The sequence below is a fragment of the Dermochelys coriacea genome, chromosome 7 (genome assembly GCF_009764565.3).
Source record: "Dermochelys coriacea isolate rDerCor1 chromosome 7, rDerCor1.pri.v4, whole genome shotgun sequence".
NCBI lineage: Eukaryota > Metazoa > Chordata > Testudines > Dermochelyidae > Dermochelys > Dermochelys coriacea.
In genome coordinates this window covers 25,282,278-25,307,068 of record NC_050074.1, presented here as the reverse complement: position 1 = coordinate 25,307,068, position 24,791 = coordinate 25,282,278, and the positions used below count along the sequence as shown (strand labels likewise).

The window sequence follows — 24,791 nt, the reverse complement described above, 5'->3', positions numbered from 1 at the left end:
AGGTGCCACAAGTACTCCTCTTCCTTTTGTGGATACAGAGTAACACATCTACTATTCTGAAACCTCTCTTCTTTATAAGAACCTTTTACATAGTTGAAGACTTATGGCCCCATTCACTCTTCTCCAGCCTAAACAACCCCTCCCCTCCCCCCCCCCCCCAAAAAAAAATCTTTCTTCAGACAGTTTTAGACCTTCAATCATTTATTGCTCTCCTCTCGCTTTTCTCCAATTTGCACACATCTTTCCTAAAGTATGTGCCCAGAACTGGACACAATATTTTAGTTAGTAAAATAGTTCTTCGGCTTTGGCTAAGAATAAAAGGGGATAAGGATATGTTTTAACTATTTATATGGCCCTCAGCATTGTGTCTCACTGCCTTTGCTATAGAAAGGCATTTGTACAGATTTGTGGTGTTCTAGAAAACATGTTAATGGAGAGGCAGTACATGGAGCATTCCAACAGTTGCTCAAAAGGAGGCTTCTTGAGGATGACTGAGGCCCCAGGAGGGAGCAAGATGTCTAACTATAACTTAAGTAGGAAGCAGGCCCTTAAGGAATTTATACACTGTTGGAAAAGAAAAGTACCAGAGCATAGACATGCCAATATTGCTGCTAGGTAAATCCTGAAAGAAGCAAATGGCAGTGTTACTGGTTTCATGGACTGTAAATAGTTTAGAAGCTTTGGCACTTCTACTGGATCCAAATTATTTGGGGCTGCCCCTGTGGGGGAAAAAAATTAAATAAAAATCTTTTCTACTCTGAGTAAGTCTTCCTGCTTTGTATGAGAATCCTCTGAACGTGTAGGGTTCTGTCTAACAGTCTGTCAGATCAGCCAATATCCAAGCAGCCAGATGTCTGGATGCAGGATCTGACTTTGGTTCTGAGATGATACATCTGGCAGCTGTATGGAAGGTCAGAGGTCCACAGCAGGTCTGGCAGCTAAAACTGTCTCGGCCAGTAAGGAGTTATCGTTTTGACCATTGCTTTATCCTTCCTGGTCTTGGAAACTATCCTGCTGATCAAGGGAAGCCATGGGCAGGCAGAAGAATCTTCAAGACCACTAAAGAAATAGTGTCCTGCTACAAGCACAGGCTCATGCCTCCACTGCACGTTTGGGTACTTGGTGTTGTCTACTGTGGCGAATAAGTAGATATCCAGTGTGTCAGCCATTCTTTTAATCAAATCCTGGAAGACTTAAAAACTCATCCATGGAAGCCATGGATGGGGGAAATCAACCACTTCATCTAGGAGAGGATGATGAGATGGCAGGAAGCAGTTGTTCTGATGAGCGATAACCTCCATTGTATTCCTCCTCACCCTCCACAAGTTGAGGTTAGGGCAGGTGAAGAACCTGTAGGTTTTTCCTTCAGAGAAGGAAATTAGCATCATTTACAATTTTTAGAGCAAGTTTCCTAGAATATGGTCTTGCTCTCCAGGGAGGCCAATCTGGCCTTGGTCAGTAGAGATAGTGAGAATACATAGTGAATACCAGGGTGGGGTCTATCCTGTGGGTTTCTGATGACTTCCTGGTACCCAACAGGGATTTTTCCCTCCACTCTCAATCAGACTCCATTGTACAACCCCCAGGAGGTGAGAGGACTTGCCTAGGAGAACAAAGAAAAGGAATAAACCTCCTCCAGAGACTTGGGGCAGTCGAAGCTACAAGCATGTCCCCTGGGTGGCAGATGGGGGAAGTGTTCACATATGGAAAACTGCAAATAATGAATAATGAGCTGTGGACTTAAGGTTGTGCATGAGGCTGGTAACTCTAGCACATAAAAACAAAACTACTTCAACACACCAGGAACCATAACAGTATGCAGCAGGCTCCAACAAGAGATCGACTTCATGTGAATATGATGGACATTGGTCAAATCCATAAGGAAGCCCATGTCCTGAAAAATCCCTTGCTCAAGGCAAGATCTGTAACGAAAATTGCATTCTGGAATGTGAGAACATACAAAGCTACTGAAACTGCTGAAGTAATTAATGGATAGAAAGACCCCAGACCTTGGTCACCCCCATCCTGAGATGTCCTGACCAGGACAGAGAAAAGGATCCAGATAATATTACCACCTCTGCTGGCTCCAGTTGAATCCCAGCCATCACCTGGGATGAAATGGGACTGAACTTTAAAAGCAGCAGCTCTAGCTAATCTCAACTATCTTCTTCTCCTCATTCCCTCTAAAAGACAGTTACCACGATCTTTTATACCTTCTAAGAGACTGTCAGACAAGGGTTTCTGCCCCCCATTCAAAAAACACAAAACAAAACCACCTTTGTCCAGCTAAATGAAAAAGGGAACAAGGAAAGCTGATAAAATTAAAGCCTTATAGTTGTCATAAATATACAGCTAATGGTAGCATAAAACCCCTCCTTTACCTGTAAGAGGTTAAGAAGCTCAAATAACCTGGTTGGCCCTTGACGAAAAGGACCAATAAGAGAAGAAGATTCTTTCAAATCTGTGGAGGGAGGTTTTGTTTGTGCTCTCTCTTCGTTGTTCTCTCTTGGACAGAGAGAGACCAGGGAAGGAAAAAAAGGTCTCCTAAAACCCTACCTGAAATAAGCATCTAAGGTTACAAAAATTGTAACTAAAGCAAGGAAATGCATTAGATTATCCTTTGTTTTAACTTGTGAAATTTCCCTGTGCTAAGAGGGAGGTTTATTCCTGTTTTCTGTAACTTTAAAGTCGAGCCTAGAGGGGAATCCTCTGTGTTTTAAATCTTATCACCCTGTAAAATTACCTTCTATCCTGATTTTACAGCGGTGCTTCTTTTGCCTTTTTTTATTTTTTAAATAAACTTCTTTTAAGAACCGGATGGGTTTTTAGTGTCCTAAAAACCCAAGGGTCTGCTCTGTGTTCACCTGGTTAACCTATTGGTTGGTATATTATTCTCAAACCTCCCTAGGAAAGGGGGTGAAGGGGCTTGGGGGGGGATATTTTTGGGAAATAGGAACTCCAAGTGGTCCTTTTCCTGAATCTTTGTCTAAATCACTTGGTGGTGGCAGCAATACCATCCAAGAACAAGGAAAGGATTTGTGCCTTGGGCAAGTTTTTAACCTAAGTTGGTAGAAATAAGCTTAGTGGGGGTCTTTCACGCAGATCCCCACATCTGTACCTCTGAGTTCAGAGTGGGGAGGGAACCCTGACAATAGTTTTTCATTTCAAATGCTTTCACTGCTTTTCCTTTTTTCCCCCCTGTATCTTTAATCAAAGGTGAAAAAGATTTATAATGGTGTGCTTGCCGCAGTACTAAGCGGTCTGAGGTCTCTGTATACCAAACCCTGGACCTTGTTTACCACTGTTTAATGCTGAACAGAGACTGGGTTACAGTAACACCTTTGACTCATTTATTCCATCTAAATACATACAGCAAAAAGGGGAGGGGAGGGGAGAAAAAGAGGTGAACTTAGAAAAACATTACATAGAACAAGAAAGAAGCCAAATCCACCAACATGAAATGCAGGAGCCTGAACAGACCAGCAAAAGACTGAACTGAATGGCAAAAAACTGGTGGATGCCATATGCACCTGAGGGATGTGGGAAGATAAAGAAGTGGGGCAGTTCTATTGGGTATATTGTCTTGCAGTCCACACCACAGGCTACTCCTGAGGGGAGTTCTGCACCAAAAATTAAAAATTCTGTGCATGTTTTAAAATTCTGCATTTTGTCAAAACACCACAAAATAATCATGCCAGTTTCAATTATTTTAGTAATTTATTTCCAAATATCTGTCAGCAAGTATGTCCGTAACAATACGGACAACAAAAGAGATTCAAGAAATGTTTTTTGACAAATAGATACCTTACTAGACATTCATACAGAGCTTTGAGTAATAATTAAACTACAATACAGAAACCTACTTCCCACACCCCTCAGAAACAATGCAAAGGCTTGAGGGAGTCAGGGGTAACTGAGGAGCTGAGGGAGAGGAAAGTCATTGCTGGCAGTGAATCTGGAGGGTTGTTGGGGAGAGGGAGGGAGACAGTATGTAACAGGGGTTTTTTTGGGGGAGGGAAGAAGAGCAGGGATTGTTAGAGAGTTGGGGAGCATCACCCATGCAGACCCTTGCCTCTCCCATTCATTCAGGCACATCCAAGGCCCCATCCCCATCTTTCCCTGCACATCCTGTCCCCATGTATTCCTGAACCTCACTCCCATTCAGCCCCTGGCTCAATGCTGTCCCCCAACTAGCTCCTATGCCCTCATCACAGTCTGTCCTCCCCCACTAGCCCTTCTAAACCCCCGTCTGTGTACCCCACTGTCCATCCCCCCCATATACAGTCCTCCCTCACCAGGCCCCACAGGTATGTTACTGTGAGTAAAGCAGCTTATGCTCTCTCCCTCTTTGTGATTGACGGCTCCAGCTTGTGAGCCAACTGCCTGCTCTTCTGGCACCATAGAGCCCCTGCTGGGCAAAAGGCATAACTGCAGCAACTTTCCAGCAGAATGTATTATTCTGCAGAGAAAAAAATATCTGCAGGGGACATGAGTTCTGCACATGCGCAATGCTGCAGAATTCCCCAAGGAGTAATAGGCAGACAACAGCCCAGTGGTTTGACAGTGACCTCTTGCAGAGTCTTGGTAAGAGGTAATCTGGTACCAGCACCACTGCAGGTCCCTTGCATGAAAATTGCACCCAGGCAATATAGTGAGTCCCAAGAATCAGGCAGTGTCAAGATGGTAGACAATGCTACACAGAGGGTTTCTATGGGGGCCACTTGGTGCCAAGGCACCCAGTACTGGAGACAACACAGTCCTCACACTGCACAAAAACAGTGTCAGCACCAGAATGGGACTCTGCCTTCAGGGTTTTAGATGAAAGAGCCTTAGGGGAATCTTTCTGTCCCCTAGTCAGAGGGAACTGGTGTCTTCCCAGGTCCCAGGAGTGACACTGGTTTTGGCTCCTTACAGAGGAAATCACATTTGAGTGGGGCTTGTAAGAAGTGGCCTCAGAGCTCAAACAAAACAAAAAAAGACCCACAATGAACTAATCTTAACTAAAAACCTGCACTAGTGTCTCTTGCTCAGAGCACATTAGCTAGCACTACTAGGTTCCATCTTTCAGGTATTAAGAAGGAAATGATTGGCAGCTGAAGCCTCCAGGCCCTTTATGACTTTACCTATGGGGCACAAATAGACACTGCTATTTAAAAGAAACCAATCTCACATGCATAGGTCACATGCACACAGAGTGGAATCTGTATGGACAATCACTCAAAGAAGAGGTAGATTATATTATTTGACATACCTTTATAAACTCTGATTTACTTCTTCATCCACTGCAGGGCAGCACACCACCACCACCCTATGCCTTTCACCTTTGCTCAAGAGAATAGCCCTGCTCCCCTTTTCTCCAAGATCAAGTTGTCCTCACAGAGCACCTAGCAGATGGGACCACAATTCTAATCACTGAGAAGGAGTATGTGATGCCCCTGGACCATCCTCCCAGAAACAATTTTTTTAAATTCTTTGTTCAATTCAACATAATTTAAAATACTTCAGAAGAACAACTTCAGCAATTCTACTGGTAGCCAAGATAACAAATATCTAAGAATTTTCAATTGATTCTGTCTTTGCTTATAGTCCTAGTTCAGGGTAAACTGTACCTTTGATGCCTCATTCAGTCTCTCCATGAGTTCCTCTTTCAAGAGGCAGGCCCAGTCCCTGCACTTCGCTCAGACCGTAATCTAGCAATCCACACCACTTTTACATTGGATCTCCAGATTACAGTACCACTCGTTACCAACTGGATCTCCTAGGCAGCTTCAACTGAGTTTGGCCCCTGCTAAAGACATCCCCTCAGGAGTTGTAACCAGTGGGAAAAATGCAGTAAATCAGGATGATTTCTTCAAAACAAAGCATTATTTAATTATCCATAAACACATAACAGACAGACAAAGGTTAGAGACAAAAACGCCTACACAAGTTTCTTACCCAAGTCTAACATTTCCCTCCAGACTTTGGTAGGGCAGAATTATCCCTCATACTCCAACCTCTAGGAGAAGAGGATTAGTGTGTCCCCAGCAGTTACTGACTCCTCTTCTCACTCCTGGTCAGCTTCAGGGTTGAGGCTTTTAATCCCTTCCAAACTGTTTTTCCCCATTGGATACCCTCCCATTTGGGGTTACCAGCTAGTCTGCTCATCAGAGCATGGTAGTAATAAAACCTTCAAAGGAACTGAAATCAGTATTGTTAAATATTGGAGATTTACTTCTCTATAGCTATTGGCTGGGTTCCCACAGAGTTACAAAAGAAAAGAAAACAAAAAACAAAAACCCCACCCAGGATGGATTTAACTCTTTGCACCCAAGCAGCAGACAGCAGGATAGTAATCAAACAGAGGTACGTATAATATTAATTAAAAAAAAATATAATACAGCTTTCCCATGTTCCTCACACTTATCAATACATTTATATAATGATTGCATCATTTAATCAACATTGCTATTCCACAAAAAACTCCACCACCATCCCACATGACCAGCTAAATCTGGAGAATTTTAAGAATATGGTGGTGGAACAGCTGCACTGCTAAAAAGTGAAGACTTATATTTTATCTTCTGGAAGTTAATCAGAACTTGTCTCCCAAATGCCAAAAATCCTCAATCAAGTGGGAAAGACATCTGTTGGATATTCAGAACACTCTGAACACTAATGGCAATGGAGTCAAGCAACAATTCATTTGTTTTACATCTCAAGCTGCTACTCTAAGTTCAGATGGGTCTCTCGGGTGGAGGAGGAAAGAGAAAAAGGAAGCAAGGAAAGACCTGGTGAAGCTCCCATGGATTTGGTTGAACTTCCCAAAATAGGTTGCTGCTACATTACTAAAGCATCAGAATAAATCCCTATAGATGTTCAAGTTTTCATGCAAGCACTACCAGAACTTGTTTGTTGCTTGGCTACTGCAACCCATATTGTACATACAACTATGAAACAGACATGCATGTTTTTTGGGCAGTTTGTATTTGTTTTATTACAATTTTAACTGTTAGTATTTTCATATCTGAACATCTTAAAAGAATTTTTAGATTTACAGCTTCAAAAAAGACATTTACAGAATTATTTAAGCCTTGATGACGATTACCTAATGCACTGTATACAAGTTACCTGCCCATTTTCAGGGACCCTTCCTCAAAAATTGAAAATCTGAGATGTGTGTTCACAAACTACAGAACTCAATTTATTGAAAAAGAATAAGTCTGTCAAATGTTCCTATCAGTTTCACAAATTTAAGATTCAATAAGAGCATACACAAAACTATACATTTTATCATTTTATTAGGAATAATTCCAGTGGGTTATGAAGAAACTAATCCATTGAGTTTGATGATTTTTCCAAAATTTTTCTTTATGAAGATATGTTCACCAATAAACAGTAAAACTTCAGCAGAACTATTATACACTGGGAGAAAACATTCAGGCTGATACCAAAAAGCAACATGCAACATAAAAAGATACAATATAAAGAAAGACAATCTGCTGAATATTAAAAACCACCTCAACATGAGCTCTTTGCAACCAGCACAGAACTATGCTACCCATCAAATCCAATTCACACAAAGGCAAGTTGGGCTGATGGAACCCAAGGTTAATAAAATGTTCCTCAGTGCAGTAGATCTGAATAGTGTTTTAGAGCATTTTTTTGGCTGGAACAAGTCTTTTTTGGCAAGGGAGAGAAATAAATATAAATGGAATGCTACATTTTTAAATCAGCAGACTGTCTGAGGAATGAAATAATAAGGTATCAGTAAATTAAGTATCAGTAGCAGGGAGGAAATCTTTAAAAAACATTACTTAATTTATTGGGGCTCAAAAAGTATTCAAAACAGATTTTAAAGGTGTCACAATAACTATATTCAGGCATTTAACCTAACAAGGAAGTAAAAATCAGAAGATACACTTTTTTCCAAGTTGAGGAGTTTGTTTTTTTAATCCCAAGCATATTGCTACTTCTGCAATACGTAGCTTGGTAAACAATAATTGGCAACAAAAGTTGAAACGCTGTAATATCCTGCCCAAACCCGTTCCAGATACTGTTTAATAACCAAGATGCAAACTAATTTTGTTTTAACAAGCCTAGACCACTTATATCAAACATGTCCCTGGTGAGAAAGTCATCCAGTTGAGTTAGCGTTTTGAGAGCTCATTTGACAGCCAGTCAAGTCCCTCATACAGACCAGTTCCTTGTGTAGCGCAGGTTGCTTGGACATACCACTGTCAAGGAACAAAAATATAAAATAAAATGAAATGTGAACTTTAAAATACTCAATTCCTACATACTACCCGGATGTAATGCTTATGGTATGATTTCATGTAGTTTGATCCCAACAAGTATGTTTTTCCAAAACTTATTTCGCATCACCACAAAGCCTAACAGTAAGAGAAGATATTTTCAAGAAAAAATTTTAAATTAGCAATTGGGTTTTGAAGAATCTCACGCTATGTCTGCCACCCAAATACTGACACATTGTATTAGTGCACAAGAACCAAAGTGAAACTGAAGATGAATAAAAAGTGTAAAATGTAAAGAATTTTTGTAAATTAAAATTCTTTGTTTTAATCAGGTGCTATTGAGATCACGGGTAAGGAATTTTTACTACATGATTTAAACCTTCTCTTTTTAAAATCAGTTCATAATGACATAAGCCACAGCTGTCAACATGAAGCGGTAAAGTGATGCAAAAAAATGCAATGAGGAATTCTATATAACGGTGATTTAAAAGCCCCCAACAAAAGTTGTGTGTAGATGAAGCCCCCTTATATGCTGTAGGGCATTTTTATCATCGATTGTTCCCTAAAAACGCTTGGACACAATTCCATTCTCAGTATGTCTTTCTTCAAAAGAAGAAACAGAAGAGTAGAGTAAAGCCAACACACAGTTAAAACGTGCCCCAAGATACTCAATAGTCTGCAATGATTGTACTTTCCTATTTAAAAAAGGAACAATGAAGCATTTTATTTGGTCTTGATTACACAGTTTGTATTTTATATGTCATTCTTTTGTGGAAATAACAAACACACACTTCGTACATGTCAAATACACATTACATCTTTTCATGGGGACAAAAAAAAGAAGAAAGCTTAAAATGTAAAGAGAGTACATTTGCTTACAAAAAGTTTGACAAAAACTTTAGTACTTACAGTTCTGTTACGCAGAGACTGAAGACCTAGTTTATCTGTCATTTCACTGATTGCCATGGCATTTGGCAAGTCTTGTTTATTCGCAAAAAGCAGTAGCACTGCATCTCGCAACTCATCTTCCTGAAGCTAACAGAGTAAGAGACCATGCTAGTTATTTTTCCATTTAATTACTGTAAAAAGCATCTAGAGATGCAATTAAGAAATAAAGGGCAAAGTGCTGCAAGCTTTTTCATTCTCACTCCCGAAATTACAGTGAGTAGCTTCTGATTGAGATCATCAAGTACCCAAAGGTACAAATTCCACTAGTGTGGGTAAAGCAACATTGTTTCAAATAGCAGTTTAGATTTAATTTGTATAGACAGCTCACTGTCAACAGATTATTTTTCTTTTGGGTTTTACATCCCAAAGGGAATTGGGTGAAGTCATTAGTAGTTCTCAACTAGAGTCCACTCATATTCCTAACAATTTTAGGTAAGTAGTGATGAATTATAAGAAAAAAGGTCTACAATACACATTTTAAAGACTTTCTGAAGGTGCACAGGTTTTGAAATTTCAGCAAAACTGGCGTATTCACCTTTTGCAGAGAAGCTGACTTTGTAAAGTAAATACAGAAGATGTCAATTCTGTTCCAAAGATATTAATATTTACCATTTTCTGCAGTTCTTCTGCTGCTTCCTGAATTCTCTCTCTGTCATTGCTATCTACCACAAAAATGAGACCCTGCAAAAAGTTAAGGAGCTTTGATAAGTCGCCATAAAATTTAAGCATACAGTGGTGTTCTAAGAAAAAGATTACATGAATTATTGTGAAGGAGTACAGTTCTGGCTGCTTCCCCTCTACGAAATGCAAGTCTGAAAAAGTAGTAGTCTTTTAATTAACATATACAGAGAAAGATCATGGACTACACGAGGTAGACACTCTTCAGACAGCTAGGTCATTGGCAGACATGACATGAACATACACTGTGAAAATTAAGTTAGGTTTAAAAAAAAACAAAAAACAAAGCCTCCCCACACAAACAAGGCTACAATTCCCAGACTGTAGTCTGCATATCAGAATTTCAGGGAAAGATAACTGGCCAAATTGTGAGAGTTATCCTTATTTTCAGATGTTCCATTGCACCAAAGACAGCTAGAGATACGTCATCTGGACACTATTAAAAATGTCCTCCACCCTATAAAGCTGAGCGTTCAACCTTTGAAGTATAATTTAGTTTTTAGACACGTGTTTTACCAAATGTTCCTAACACCATTTCTGACACTGACATTTCTGTTTTAAAGAGCTTACTCCATACTACCTTCCACTTCTTCAGGTGGGGATTTAAAGTCTTACAGTTCCAGCCTACCCTCCTCTGAAGAAGCAGATTCTCCCCCTTTGCAGGTCCCTGGTGATGCTTCTATAATAGGTCTGAAGATGTCAGTAGGATAATATTTTTAGTCCTCAACTGATATGCTGTGCCAGTCCCTTTGTCTAGTCACATTCCACCACACACTCCTATTTGTACATGCCACAAGATCATGCCTGTGCTACTTCAGACAGAAGTTTCCTGGCAACAATCCTGCACAAAGCAGAGCAACAAGCATGAATCTCCTCTGCTGCTGGGGTGTATAGAAATTTGATATATTACTTGTCTTTCCACTAACTACCCAAAAGCACATTGTAATCCCCTGCAGTGATGACAGAAGCAGTGAAGTGAACTTGACATGGCCCAGATCATCAAATAACCAGCAATACCACCCCGATTAACGGTTTTCCAGTAACATTTTTAGAAACTTTATAAGCAAAGGGAGCCCAACAAACAGAACTTTTATTTAAGCATCATGTATATATATTTTCACATGCACATTTTTATACATATTTATTCTACTCTAAGTAAAAATGTATATTATCTGTTTTCAGTTTGGTTAGAAGAGAAAGAAATACCTACAAGGGCAGCTAGGCATTAAACTTACTTCTTTACTTGAAGTCCCTCTTCAGTTTCAGGAGGTTAGCAGACAAAGCATCAAGTTTAATGAGGCGAGAAAGTGCACCACATAGCTCAGTAACCCTCTGGCACTTTAAGGAGCAATACTGGCAGGTCCCTCATGGGAAATCCCGTCTATCCCAGTCAGACTATATTAAGCTATGTCTGCACTAGGAGTACTTTACTGGTATTGGAATTCTGGTATACTGCACCAACAAAGTGCTCCTAACGTGGATATATTCTAGAGCATGTCTACACTTACATCTGGAGTGACTGATCCAGCGGGGGTCAATTTATCGCATCTAGTGAAGATGTAATAAATCGACCGCCAAGCGCTCTCCTGTCGACTCTGGTACTCCACAAAAGGGCTAGAAGCGTAGGCGGAGTCGACGAAGGAGCGTCAGCAGTCAACCTACCACTGTGAAAACACGGTGGTAAATAGCTATAAGTACATCAACTTCAGCTACGCTATTTTCGTAGCTCAAGTTGTGCAACTTAGACTGACTCGCTCGCCCCCATCACAACCGCCCCAGTGTAGACCAGACCTTAGTGTGGTTACAACTATACCCGCAAAACTGTTCTTGCACTGGCATAGTAAAATTACAATTCCCCCTTCACCACTTTCGCTTAAAGAAAAAATAAGTATTTGATATAAGTACAGTTTTGCTGTTATAACTGTATATACACTAGGGGAATCACACCTCTTCACATCCTTGACTGACAATGCTCTGATGGCAAAAGTCTGTAGTGTACACATAGCATAAGACATGGGAAGGAAAAAAACAGCCAAACAGAAACAAAAAAGCCAAGGATCCTCAGAATTCCAGCAGATATGGAGGGGTCCAACTCACGAGAAAAAAAATGGAAATGTTGGCAGACCATTTTCTGGAGATACTGTACACAGTGGTATTCATTTTAATATGAATGTATGTGCAAATTTTTTTACTTGTAAAACGTAAGAACTCATACCTGTGTGTTTTGAAAGTAATGCCTCCAAAGAGGTCTAATTTTATCTTGACCACCAACATCCCAAACTGTGAAACAAATGTTTTTATATTCTACTGTTTCCACATTAAAACCTAAAAAGAAAGAAAAAATGGTTAAATGGTAACTTTTACATAGTCAATCTGTCAGTTGTCCTCTTAAAAATAGTGACTTCACAAACTTCACTTTCTAAAGAAAGCTAGATGAGCCGTCTTTTGTGTGTGCGCGCACGCGCACATACACACACTTGTGTTATGATCAAGAAATTCTCATTTTATGAAATTTGGTACTAAGAGTCCAACTCGATACTAATTTCTATTCTGGGGAACATGTATCTCCCGCTACCCCATAAACTAGCTCTTGAAACAAAGGTCCTACAATGAAAAATAGTTACGTCTTTTATCCCTCAGGAGAATTGAGGATTTTAAAGTGAATGATTCTGTAGTTCAATTACATTTAACATTAGTAATTAGATGAGAAGCAATCATTAGTTCTCTTACCAATAGTAGGAATTGTGGTGACAATTTCTCCAAGCTTCAGTTTATACAGGATAGTTGTCTTACCAGCAGCATCCAGACCAACTAAAAAAAAAATTATATATAAAGTTTAATTTTAGTTTCACAGTATTAACTAAATTATGCTTTTTTACAAATATTCCACTTAACAGGGTGGTGATTCACATTTCAGTGAGCAATGGGTAAGTTCCTAAATAGCGCCCCCAAAAAGGTGGCTTCACTAAGTATGTTTCTTTCCCTCCTTCTCCATCCATCACTCGAGGCAGAAGCCAATCATCTAAGAATTCAAGTTTAATACCAGAGTTCCATTCTCCATTTACATGATCAGAAAGCTATGCAACTTTCTTCTTTAGTCATCATGTAAGTGACTGGTAGGGGTTTTCATTTGTTTTTAAACAAACTTTGTAGTTTACATGTAAAGGTTTGGCTCTAGCATGTTTTCGTGTATTTGACATGCCTTGCAATATTTTCTAGTCAGCAGCCAGAAGTTCTCTCTCCTCCTTCACTTATTCAGCATCAGATTGGAAGCTATTTGCTTTCTTCTCAAATGCAGACGTTGTCTGTTATTGATCCCTTTATTACCTTCAGGTCTGGCTACTGCAGCATGCCCCGCCTGAGACTACTCTTGATCACTTCAAAGTTTCAGCTAACATGAAATGCAGCAGTTCACTTAGGGCTATTTTACACTACCTCACTACATCGGTGCAGCTGCACCACTGTAGCGTATCTGGTGAAGACGTGCTATGCTGACAGGAGAGTGCTCTCCTATCAGCATAAATTACTCCACCTCAACTAGAGGCGGAAGCTATGTTGGTGGGAGAGCATCTCCTGTTGACATAGCACGGTATGATTACCACTTAGAGTTGACGTAACTTCTGTCACTCAAAGGGGTGGTTTAACACCCCTGAGCAATGCAAGTTACATGGACTCAAGCAGTAGCGTAGACAAGCCCTTAGTGACATTCCATATATGGAGAGCATATAACACCTATGCACCACAGACTACACTGAACAATTTACTTTCTGGAACAATGCAAACTGTTTTTTATATAGAAGCTCTACGTGGTTTGTATTATGGGTAGCCATAATACATGTCTCCATACACTATTCCAGTCTACTGGGCTGTTCTGGTTAACAGTCTCCACTTCTGAACTTTGCAGGAGGGAACTTTGCTCTGGAATTTGCTTCCTTTCTGCTCGAACAAAACTCTAGTTTGTGGTGTGATGTGGGTTTTTTTGTTTCCTTTTTGAGTTGGTTTTTAATTTATTTCTATTTGTACATTTAAAAAATGTGTGTGTATTTTAAGTGGGCATGTACCCACAGAACTTTAAGAGGAGCAGCTTTTGCAAATAAATATTTGGTAGTCTATCATGGTGTTTCCAAATACTGTCAGCTGAGTGGATTAATAAATATTTTGAGAAGTATTAGAGTTTAGAACCAATTCAGAAAACCAATTCAACACACATTCGGAAATGTATTATGACCTACTGCATGTGTCCATGAATAAATGTTATTTAAGAAGTAAACTGCAAGAATGAGTGTTCAATGAGTAAATGCAACAACCATTTTAATTAAAATACCATTTGAGAAACTAAAAGCTTTCAGTAGAATTTTGGGAACACTTTTTTCAAACAAACAAAAATGAGAGAACTAAACAAACAAACAAACAAACACACACACACACCAGAAAAACTCTTCCTGGTAGTATCAGCATACTCAGCAACCTTTTCTTGTATTACTATACCCATACTCCAATACTCTAGCATGTTTTGAACTAATGTCTTGCTATTTTTGTAGCCGTCCTGCACTCCATATTGGGTGTCTGACATCAAGTTGTACACTGATAAATAAGGCAGTTTTCATAGTGTTGCAATATAATGCGATTTCAGATTACTCAACCATTTATGCAGAATGAAACCAGACCCTTAAAAACCTCTTCCTTCTCAAAGCATGCTAACTGCTTAATTACAGTATTTTTGCAAAACCTCCCTATATAAGTGTCTTACAGTATTTTAGACATTTATGAATATAGTGATGTACAAATTAATGTATTTACAGTTTGTGAAGAAAATATTTAAGAAAATCAACTGCTTTCATTGATCTTGGAATCTGTAAAGCCAAAAGGCCATGTATTATACTTTTGTGAAAAAGACTTCTTTAGGTAAAAGAAAATTCTTAAACTGGAATTTTGAGATTTCTAAAAGCTTTGCCCTTCAGAACGCCAATATTCCACCCCACCCACTCCTCTAACTGATTAGCTACAATAGTAGGTGGCACTGAAATAGTTCTTTGAACCTGCAAAGTTTAAAATTGCTAATATTGTTTCAGCATTTTTCCTACAACAGTGAAGTGTTGGGTAACGTTCAAAGGGGGACTCTACAAAGTAGCAACTGTCAACTCTTCAAATGTATCACCTGTACTGAAAGAACGACTAATAACCCAAGATATCGCTGTCCAAGGCTGACCTCTCAGAATATGTCTACATTGCAATTAAATACCTACAGCAGGTACGAATCAGCTGATTTGGGCTCATGGGGCGTGGGCTGTAGGGCTATAAAACTGCAGTGTAGATGTCCGGCCTCAGGCTAGAGCCTGGGACCATACCCCCCCTCACAGGATCCCGGACTGCTGGCTCCAGCCCAAGGCTGGATATTTACACTGCAGTTTTATAGCCCCATGAGCCCAAGCCTCATGAGCCTGAGCCAGCTGACCTGAGCCAGACACAGGTTTTTAAACTGCAGTGCAAACAGATGTTCAGACCTCAGCCACTTTACTGAGCATTTTGAAATGGAAGAAAAGATGCCTGGACCTTCAGAGAAGCCACATATGAAACACAAGCATAATACTTGACTCCCTCTTGAAGCCTTAATATAACAGAAAAGATGAAATTTACTCCATGAAAATTAAGATTATGTAGATAAGAGTAACCAGTTCAAAATATATACTTGAATTCCTCAAAAACTATAACATCTGTTAAGGCAAATGGCTCATCACTAAGTTTGACAACCTTGAAAATAAACAAGAAGCTAAACTCAGTGGTCTGAAAATGCCAATGCTCACTTAAGAAATGTGGGGGTTTTTTTGTAAACCCAAACTCAGTTATATGATTAAGAGATAACATCAACTCATCTTTTGAAAAAAAAAAAAAAAAAAAAAGTTTCCAGCTCTTACAGTAGCAGAAAAATAATAAAAAACTTTAAAAATGTGACCCACGTGTATCCTAAAGACTCAAAACCCAGAGGGCAAATAAATCAAATCCAACATTTTTCAAAGTCTCATGATTTAAAACAAGGTAATTCTTTTGTGGGTACCTACTCTTTATTTAAGTTCTTGGAGTTGGCAATACTGGAATGCGAAGAAGGAATCTTGTATGCTTGTGCATGTGAAAGATAACCAACCATGATGAAAAATGCTCTGTAGCATACTAGGAGAGAAATGCTCAACACTAAGAACAGGCCTTACCCACAAGTCTTTGAACAAAGGACTTAAAGATGTCCAGGAATTTTCACGGTGAAAATATAAGCATTTACATGAATACAGAAGAAGTCACAATATGGCAGTAAAACAGGTTCCCAATTCAAATGCCAAGAAGTTTTATTGGATAATCATCAGTTTAGCAAAGTTAGAAGTCTAAAAGTTTGCATTATTGCCAGCCCCCTCACCAATATAGCCAACCCCTGTCCACAAACTTATTACAAGCTGCAAATAAATTTCCCTTTTAGATTTTTTAAATAACTTTTAAAAGAATCAAATCACATCATTTGAACAGTTATGATTTACTACATATTTCAGCTAATATGCATTTTTTTTTTACTAAAAAATTTGGCAATTTGTATGTTACCATGTGCCAATTTCTTAAGAGTGCCTCAGTATTCCGCTTTCTAAAACAAATTCTTCAGTCTCACCATTTGCAATTGTTCTTATTCTCCTTAGAGACTGAAATGTATTTACCTGCACATTTGATTTACAGGATTTTTACATTTGATGAGTATATTTTTAAACTTGTCATCTGACTATCAAATTATAAGTAAGTCAACTGTCTGTCACAAAAGGTGATAGTTAAGAATTCCAACTAACAACTCTTCCAAGTTTACATGAAAAAAAAAAAATAACAAAAAAAACAAAAAACAGACATTCCCCAACACCAAGTCATAAATCAGAAACAAATAAGATGCAAAATAATCTGAAAGAGAAAGGATTCTTTTCCAGAAATATTAACTTTTAGCTCTTTCTCCCACTGAGTTTTAATGTAATCTCAACACAATACAAGTGTGTTGACAGCTGTTTATGAAGTCCTGAGACAGACCCATTCAGATAGTAATTAAGGGTCACATGGTAAGTACAGCTTTGCCCTTGCACCTATTTGATCTTTGTAATGCCTACCTACTTTACCCATTTCAAGAACCCCGCCCCACTTTACTCATAGTCTCTTCAAGTCACTTACAAATCCCAGGCTTGCAGTGCACTTCTCCCAGGAACTCCACTCTGCTAGTCACCTTTACATCACCGTGGTCCAACTGTCTGGTTGGAATGTTACATTTTTCTCTACTTCCTTTAAGCATTTCTCCAAAGATTTTTTGGCCCTTTCTTCTGAAATTTGCTTGTTCTGGAGCCATTAAACTAACTGCCTATATATCTGCACTCAGTTCCCTCTACAGACTCACATGGACTCAGTGTTAAAATAATCTCAAACTGTTCTTTTCAGCCAACCAAATTCCACTGCCTAAAGCTAAGTGCCCTCCAAAAAGATTTTATCACCACATGGTATTTTATACCATTCTACTATTCTATATCCTAAAAGAAATAGTAGTTTTGCCCTGTGGGTAAATTCTTCATTTTTTAAATTCAGCCTAAGCCACCTAGACATGGCATACCTGTGATCTAAATATGAACAAACTTTACACAAGTTACCACAAAATTTAGGGATTGATTTTTAAAAGGAATATATTCAAGAACAATACACTGTGGAAGCCAGACTCAGATTTCCCAAGAAGCAGGAATTATGTTCCAAATTCATATTCATACGAATCATCTGTGATACATATTCACAAATAAGAACAATTGTGAAATTATTTTAATTTTAACATGGATATGAACAAGTTCTACCTTGTAATTTCTTCATTATGTTTTACAGGGGCTGTTACAAACAAACAATTCATGGCCTTGATTTGTGGCTAGGCTTGTTAATGTGGCTATTTATAGGTTTGTGGGTTGTGTTTTTTGGTAAGTTACAAGTTTGTTACTATTCAACCACACAGGTGGGATTCCCAAAATCCCCAAAAGGAATTGTCCTTGTGTTTGAAATACCAAAGTTAATAAGATAGTCTGTTTCTCTATCACTTAGCAGCTTAATATTTGAAAAGCTAATAAGCCTCTCTGAAGATGAATGTTTTGGCAGTCTAATGTCTCAGAGATAGATAGATAGTATGGCTATGCAACTAACAGGTGATGAATATAGTGACATGATATAATTATGATTCTGCAAGGTGCAATATGAAGAAAAACATGGGTATATATTAACATGTTACTGAAAGACCTTGGACTATGGACTAAACCTAACACTGGGACCAAGGAATTTCTGAACTCTAACCCCTGCTCTACCCAGTTCAACCATGTTATTTAACCCAATATCTCAGCTGTCTTTCCCCCACCCGTATCTGTAAAATGGAGTTGGAATTGTGCTTTTCCTTCCTCACACACAAGAATATAAACGGTTGGTCAGCCCTTAAAAATATAGTGATATATAAACATGCAAAGTATTAATATTTATCTATGGGGCAATGATGATTTTTTAAGAAGCTTTGTAAATCCACTTGTGACATAATACACTATTGACTATTATCCTCCTAATAACAAATTTAGTTATGGGTTGCCATTAGGAGATTATTTTACCTTTTTTAGGGCTGTCAAGCGATTAAAAAAAGTTAACAGTGTGATTAAACAATAATAGAATACCATTTATTTAAATATTTTTTGTGTTTTCTACAATGTCCAACTTTAGAGCCTACGAGTCCAATCAGTCCTACTTCTTGTTCAGCTAATCGCTCAAACAAATACGTTTGTTTACCTTTGCAGAAGATAATGCTGCCCGCTTCTTATTTACAGTGTCACCTGAAATTGAGAAGAGGCGTTCACATGACACTGTGGTAGCCGACGCCGCAAGATATTCACATGCCAGATGCGCTAAGGATTATGTCCCTTGATGCTTCAACCACCATTTCAGAAGACATGCGTCCATGCTGACAGGTTCTGCTCAACAACAATCCAAAACAGTGCAGACCGACATGTTCATTTTCATAATCTGAATCAGATGCCAACTGCAGAAGGTTGATTTTCTTTTTTGGTGGTTAGGATTCTGTAGTTTCCGCATTGGAGTGTTGCTCTTTTAAGACTTCTGAAAGCATGTTCCACACTTCATCCCTCTCAGATTTTGGAAGGCACTTCAGATTCTTCCACTTTGGGTCGAGTGCTGTAGCTATCTTTAGAAATTTCACATGGGTATCTTCTTTGAATTTTGTCAAATTTGCAGACAAAGTGTTCTTAAAATGAACATGTGCTGGGTCATCATCTGAGACTGCTACTACATGAAATATATGGCAGAATGCGGGTTAAACAGAGCAGGAGATATACAATTCTCCCCCCAAGGAGTTCAGTCACACATTTAATTAAGGCATTTTTTTTTTTTAAATGAGCATCATCATCATAGAAACACGTCCTCTGGAATGATGGCCGAAGCATGAAGAGGCATATGAATCTTTAGTGGAACTGGCACATAAATATCTTACAACGCCAGCTGTAAGAGGTGTCATGCAAACGCCTGTTCTCACTTTCAGGTGACACGGTAAATAAGAAGCAGGCAGCATTACCTCCCATAAATGTAAACAAGCTTGTTTCTCTTAGTGATTGGCTGAACAAGAAGTAGGACTGAGTGGACTTGTAGGCTCTAAAGTTTTATTGTTTTGAAGTGCAGTTATGTTACAAAAAACATACTATATTTGTAAGTTGCACTTTCATGATAAAGAGACTGCAAGACAGTACTTTTATTAGATGATTTGAAAAATAATATATTTCTTTTGTTTATCATTTTAACAGTGCACATATTTATAATCAAAAATAAAGTAAGCACAGTACACTTTGTATTCTGTGATGTAACCAAAATAGATATTTGAAAAATGTAGAAAAAGATCCTAAAACATGTAATAAATTTCAATTAGTATTCTCAAAAAGTAAAGGAGTACTTGTGGCACCTTAGAGACTAACAAATTTATTAGAGCATAAGCTTTCGTGAGCTACAGCTCACTTCATCGGATGCATTAGTATTCTATTGTTCAACAGTTTAGTTTTAATCGCAATTCTTTTTTTGAGTTAATCGCACGAGTTAACTGTGATTAATTGACAGCCCTAATCTTTTTAAAAAAAATGTGTTCTCTGCTTACACCATAAAATTAGTAAGCTTGTAAAATACGTGGTGGAGTGCAAAGTATTAAAGAACTTGTATCCACTCAGAAACACGAGGTATGTGCCATGACTCTGAATTAACTCTGTAAAAGTTAGTGTTTTACAGATGACAGGTTTCAGAGTAGCAGCCGTGTTAGTCTGTATTCGCAAAAAGAAAAGGAGTACTTGTGGCACCTTAGAGACTAACAAATTTATTTGAGCATGCATTTTCATCCGATGAAGTGAGCTGTAGCTCACGAAAGCTTATGCTCTAATAAATTTGTTAGTCTCTAAGGTGCCACAAGTACTCCTTTCCTTTTCTTTTTGTTTTACAGATGTTCACAAAAGTATTAGAGTAAAAGAAAGTTGCTTACAATACTTCTGTTGTTATTATGGTGTTTGAAGTAAATTACATACAAACACTGAACAAATGTTTATTTTCTAACACACACAAACAAATCTATATTTAGAAAAAGTAATTTCACTCAGGTAAAGGAAATAGACTGACAGCTCTGGAGACTGAAATCACATCTATCTACAACACAAGTGGCAGCAGTTCAAAATCCTACTCTCCTACCACACTGTCTAGCCCATGTGCCAAAATTGAGCCAAAATTACTTTTGAGGCAGAAACTAATTTAGTCTTTTTAAACTTAGACTGAATAGATAAGGAGAAAAATACCAATAGGGGTGCAAATTATGATGTGGACACCTGCTTACAAATATCTCCTTCCTTCCTTCCTTCCATACTACAAATACAACTGTCTCAAAGGAGCTTGTCATAACATTGTTTGTAGTTTAGAAGCATCTAACCAGGCTTCATAACCAAGCTAAAACCTTAAACAGGTTCTGTCTATACTACATAATGAAAATATGTAGTAACCATGTCCCCTGACCAACTTGTATTTGTAGGGTAGTCAAACCCTTAAAAACCATGACAGGAAAAAACAAAAACAAACTAAGCAGCTACTGGATAGTCTGACTCATTAGTTTGTACCTGTGTTAGAGCTGAACTAATTACTACGGAAAAAGTGTCTGAAGTGCTATCAACTATTATGGTCTCAAGAACACAGTTTGTTCTTGTATTCTCATCATTCTGCAAAAGTAAGAACAATAGTGCTACAAGTGTCAATATTTAATCTTACAACCATCTTTTCCAAGGTTTCATACCTAGTCATTTAGAGTTGTATATGAGAAGTCAGATTGACATGCTAGTAGTTCTCTTAAAAAAAAAAAAAAAAAAGAAAAAAAAGATTTTTACTGTATATTTACTATGCTGTTTATAGAGAGGCAAAAATTACATTAAAGGATACAGTGATCTCAGGTTTAAATTCTTATTTTAAGTAATTAAAATAAGAATTTAAACACTGCAAAACAAAAACAAAAAAGCTGCTACACAAGTGTTGGTGAAATGTCAACTGGTGTATACTAGCTTTCATACCCTATGTACAATGTGCTGTGAATACAGAATCATTTTCCGGGGTTGGGGTGGGTATTTATTCTTGATGTCAGTAGGGCCGCTATACATACGCATAGCGCATTAGGTGGTTATTACCTCTTGTTTCTCATGCATATCCAAGCATTTTTAGAGCCCAAATTGATATGCCAACAGTTAGAAGCCAATTCCATTCTCAGTTCTCTAGACAACAGAAGTTTGATGTGGTGCAAAGGCAATGGATTGAGCCATGGTAAAAAAAAGTTCTCTTTATATTACTCAACTGCAATTCCTCCTGTTAATTAAGGACCAACTGATTGGGGCTTTTTTCAGTGCCTTTCACCTAGCTGGACAATTGTAGGAAAAGGAGTGTATAAAGTTGGGTATGGGAGGAAAGGAAACATTGAATACAGCTTGGTTTGAACTGTTACACACAAAGGCGCGGGAACTAGATGTGCTGTTGCACCTCAGTTTTTATGCAAAGTCCTGTCAACCACCCCTCACCCAGGATCCCAGGGCTGCCGGCCCGGCACTCCGCTCCTGGCCCGCGCCTGGAGTCCCAACAGCCGCCAGTCCTGCACGCAGGGTCCCAGCCTTGGCCCTCTTACCCCTGGCCGTGTCCCCCCCCACCTCTGGGGGTATGCAGGGGCACAGACAAGAGTAAGTGGGTAGTGAGCTAACAAGTTGGGGGGGGGGGGACCACTAGCTTTCAGCACCCCTCCCCCGTAAAAAAAATGTTGCATCGCCACAGGTTACATAGTACATTTCAGAAGAGCCACAATGTAACTGTGGTCAGACAGTGGCCTAATAAAACTAAATAGCTACAAAAAGTTGTATTTTTATAACCCTATACGCAAGATACACCAGAATTTGATTAAAGGCAACATTCTTTCTCAGAACAAAATGAGCAAAGATGGCTGAATTGCTGGAAATTAATGCTTTCTGCTTAGCAGTCAAATTCTGGAGATTTTAGGACTACATTAACGCACTTGGTCCTGTCACATCATGATCAAAACAGCCCCAGATTGCTTAAACTGTGATAGGTAAAGGTGATACCTAATATATGTAAAGGGATTAGATTTTGAGAGAGCTCCTCTTAATGCCAGTTCACCAGATTTGCATGCACTCATGGGAGACGGGGGTGGGGACACATACAAATCCCGTGAACTCCTAGAACTGAGGAGACATTCCTGAAATATCAAATCCTTTCACAAATGATCAGATATGGCATTTAGCTGTTACAGTTTCACATTCTTTTTACAGTCTGGGCTTGTTTTATAGTGTGCACACACACACACACACACACACACGGTGCTAAATAACCCCTATAACAAGCCTCGGTGAGGGTGAGAGCAGGGTTTAGAACATTTTCTAGTAAAAAGAACAAAAATCGCCCACCAACAGCACTGGGGGGGTGGGTAGGTAAAGAAAATAAAGGGAAGAGAACACAGCCCCTCCTCCCACCCAAGCTCATTCACTTGAGGCCGTTCAGCTTCCACTAGCCCCATGGCCACGCAGAAAGGCAGGGAGCTGGCGGGGAAAAGGCGCAGGCCCGAGGAGATAGACACACGCGCACCCACGGCGGGGTAAGAGGTCAGGTCACGGCAGGGGGGTGCCCAGGCCTGAAGGGCGCAGACAGGCAGACGCTTCCTCCCGCCCCGTAGTCCTGCTCTGGTGTAGCCGGCTCGCCAGCCCCACGCCGCTTCCTACAGCGTCCCCAACAGCCACACGGAACCTCCCCCCGCAGAGGCCCAGCCGCGGCTACACCAGAGAGGCCGCGTAACGGCAAGCAGGGCGCTGCGGAGGCGGCGAGCGCGGCCCGAGAGGTCGGGATGCCTCAGCCGACGAAAGGCGGGGGGGGGGGGGGGGAGGGGGAGAGGTGTCTCTCTCTTACCCATGAGGATGCGCATCTGCTTCTTGCCGAAGAGACGTGAAAAGAGCGAGGAGATGGTGAGGCCCATGGCGGCTCGGGCTGGGCGGCGGCGAGCAGGCGGAGCGTGTGCGCGGCAGCGGTTTGTGTCCCAAAGCCGGTCTCTCCTTTCAGATCCCTCCGCGGGGTCCCGGCCCAGCAACTGCTGGCGGCGGCTACTGCTGCTGCTCTTGTGTCCGGGGGAGCCTCGCTCGCTCTCTGCCACGTCACGCTCGCCACCGCGGCCGCCCCCAGCTCCAACGCGGACAAAATCACGTCATGCTCGCCACATCCCCACTGCGGCGCACCACCCTCCCTTGACCCGGACAAACCCTCCGAACAGAGACTGACTACAACTCCCAGCGTGCTATGCGCCAGGGGCTCGTCGATAGCTTCATGTCGGTGGCGTCGGGCGTGATGGGAGATGCAGTCCCAGGTCCCTCAGCTCGCCGCCTCCCTTGGCCTGAGTAGAGCGTGGCATGCTGGGAACTGTAGTCCTCTGCGCCGCACTGTGTGCTGGGGGCTGTAGTCTCCGTGCCCTCGGCTGCGGCCCAGGGTGTCAGTGGTTATACAGGGCCACCTCTAGACCGAGCGCGGGGCCCTGCTCATTCTCTCTCCCAGTGGGGATGTGTGGGCCTAAACCATGGCCCCCTAGCCCCCATCCTTTCTGGGAAGAAGGGGTTGGCAGCACCTCTCTTACAGAGACTAATCTTGCTGCACTCAGGTTAACACTCGGCACTAGGGTGACCAGATGTCCCAATTTTATAGGGACAGTCCCAGTTTCTAGGTCTTTTTCTCACATAGGCACCTATTACTCCCCGTCCCAATTTTTGACACTTGCTATCTGATCAGCCTACTCAGCACCCAAATAGTTGCACTCCTGAGAAGATAAGGAACACCTCAAACCAGAGCACAAGGCACCAAATGTGCAAGGACTTAGACTAGAATCAACTGAACCATATTCCCAATTAGTGCAGAAATATTTTGACTGTATCAATACATGATATCTAAGGCTATGTTTATGTCAGGGACAGGGCCCTGGCAGGGTTCCAGCAACAGGTGACAGCATCCTGAGGGGGCCCTCCTCAGGGTTTCAACTATGGGCGACAGCCTTGTGTGGGTGGGGAGCGGGACGCCTCAGGTGAGCGGCTAGGGGTATCCCATTTTCTCTTTGGGAAATATGGTCATCCTGCACCTCCTAGCCGCCATGAGCAGAGGCTGCCAGCTGCTGCAGGCAAAGGGGGAACCCCACAGCTCCCAGCCACCATAGCGGCGGGGGAAACCATGGAGTCGCAGCAGCAAAAGTCACAGACAGGTGACAGCTTCTGTAAATTTTTGTTTATTGCCTGTGACCTGTCCATAACTTTACTAAAAATAACCATGACAAAATCTTAGCCTTAACGATAT

General features: G+C 40.4%; 1 protein-coding gene across 1 annotated transcript; it reads right to left on the bottom strand.

The window, feature by feature from the left end:
* Positions 1-7,263: 7,263 nt before the first annotated feature.
* ARF4 (ADP ribosylation factor 4) lies at positions 7,264-23,853 on the bottom strand. The gene is made up of 6 exons (XM_038410533.2): positions 23,370-23,853; positions 12,591-12,671; positions 12,076-12,185; positions 9,792-9,863; positions 9,144-9,269; positions 7,264-8,216 (listed from the first exon to the last, which is right to left on the bottom strand). The coding sequence occupies exons 1-6, from the start codon at positions 23,434-23,436 to the stop codon at positions 8,130-8,132; spliced, it is 543 nt and encodes a 180-aa protein (XP_038266461.1). The 5' UTR covers positions 23,437-23,853; the 3' UTR covers positions 7,264-8,129.
* Positions 23,854-24,791: the final 938 nt, after the last annotated feature.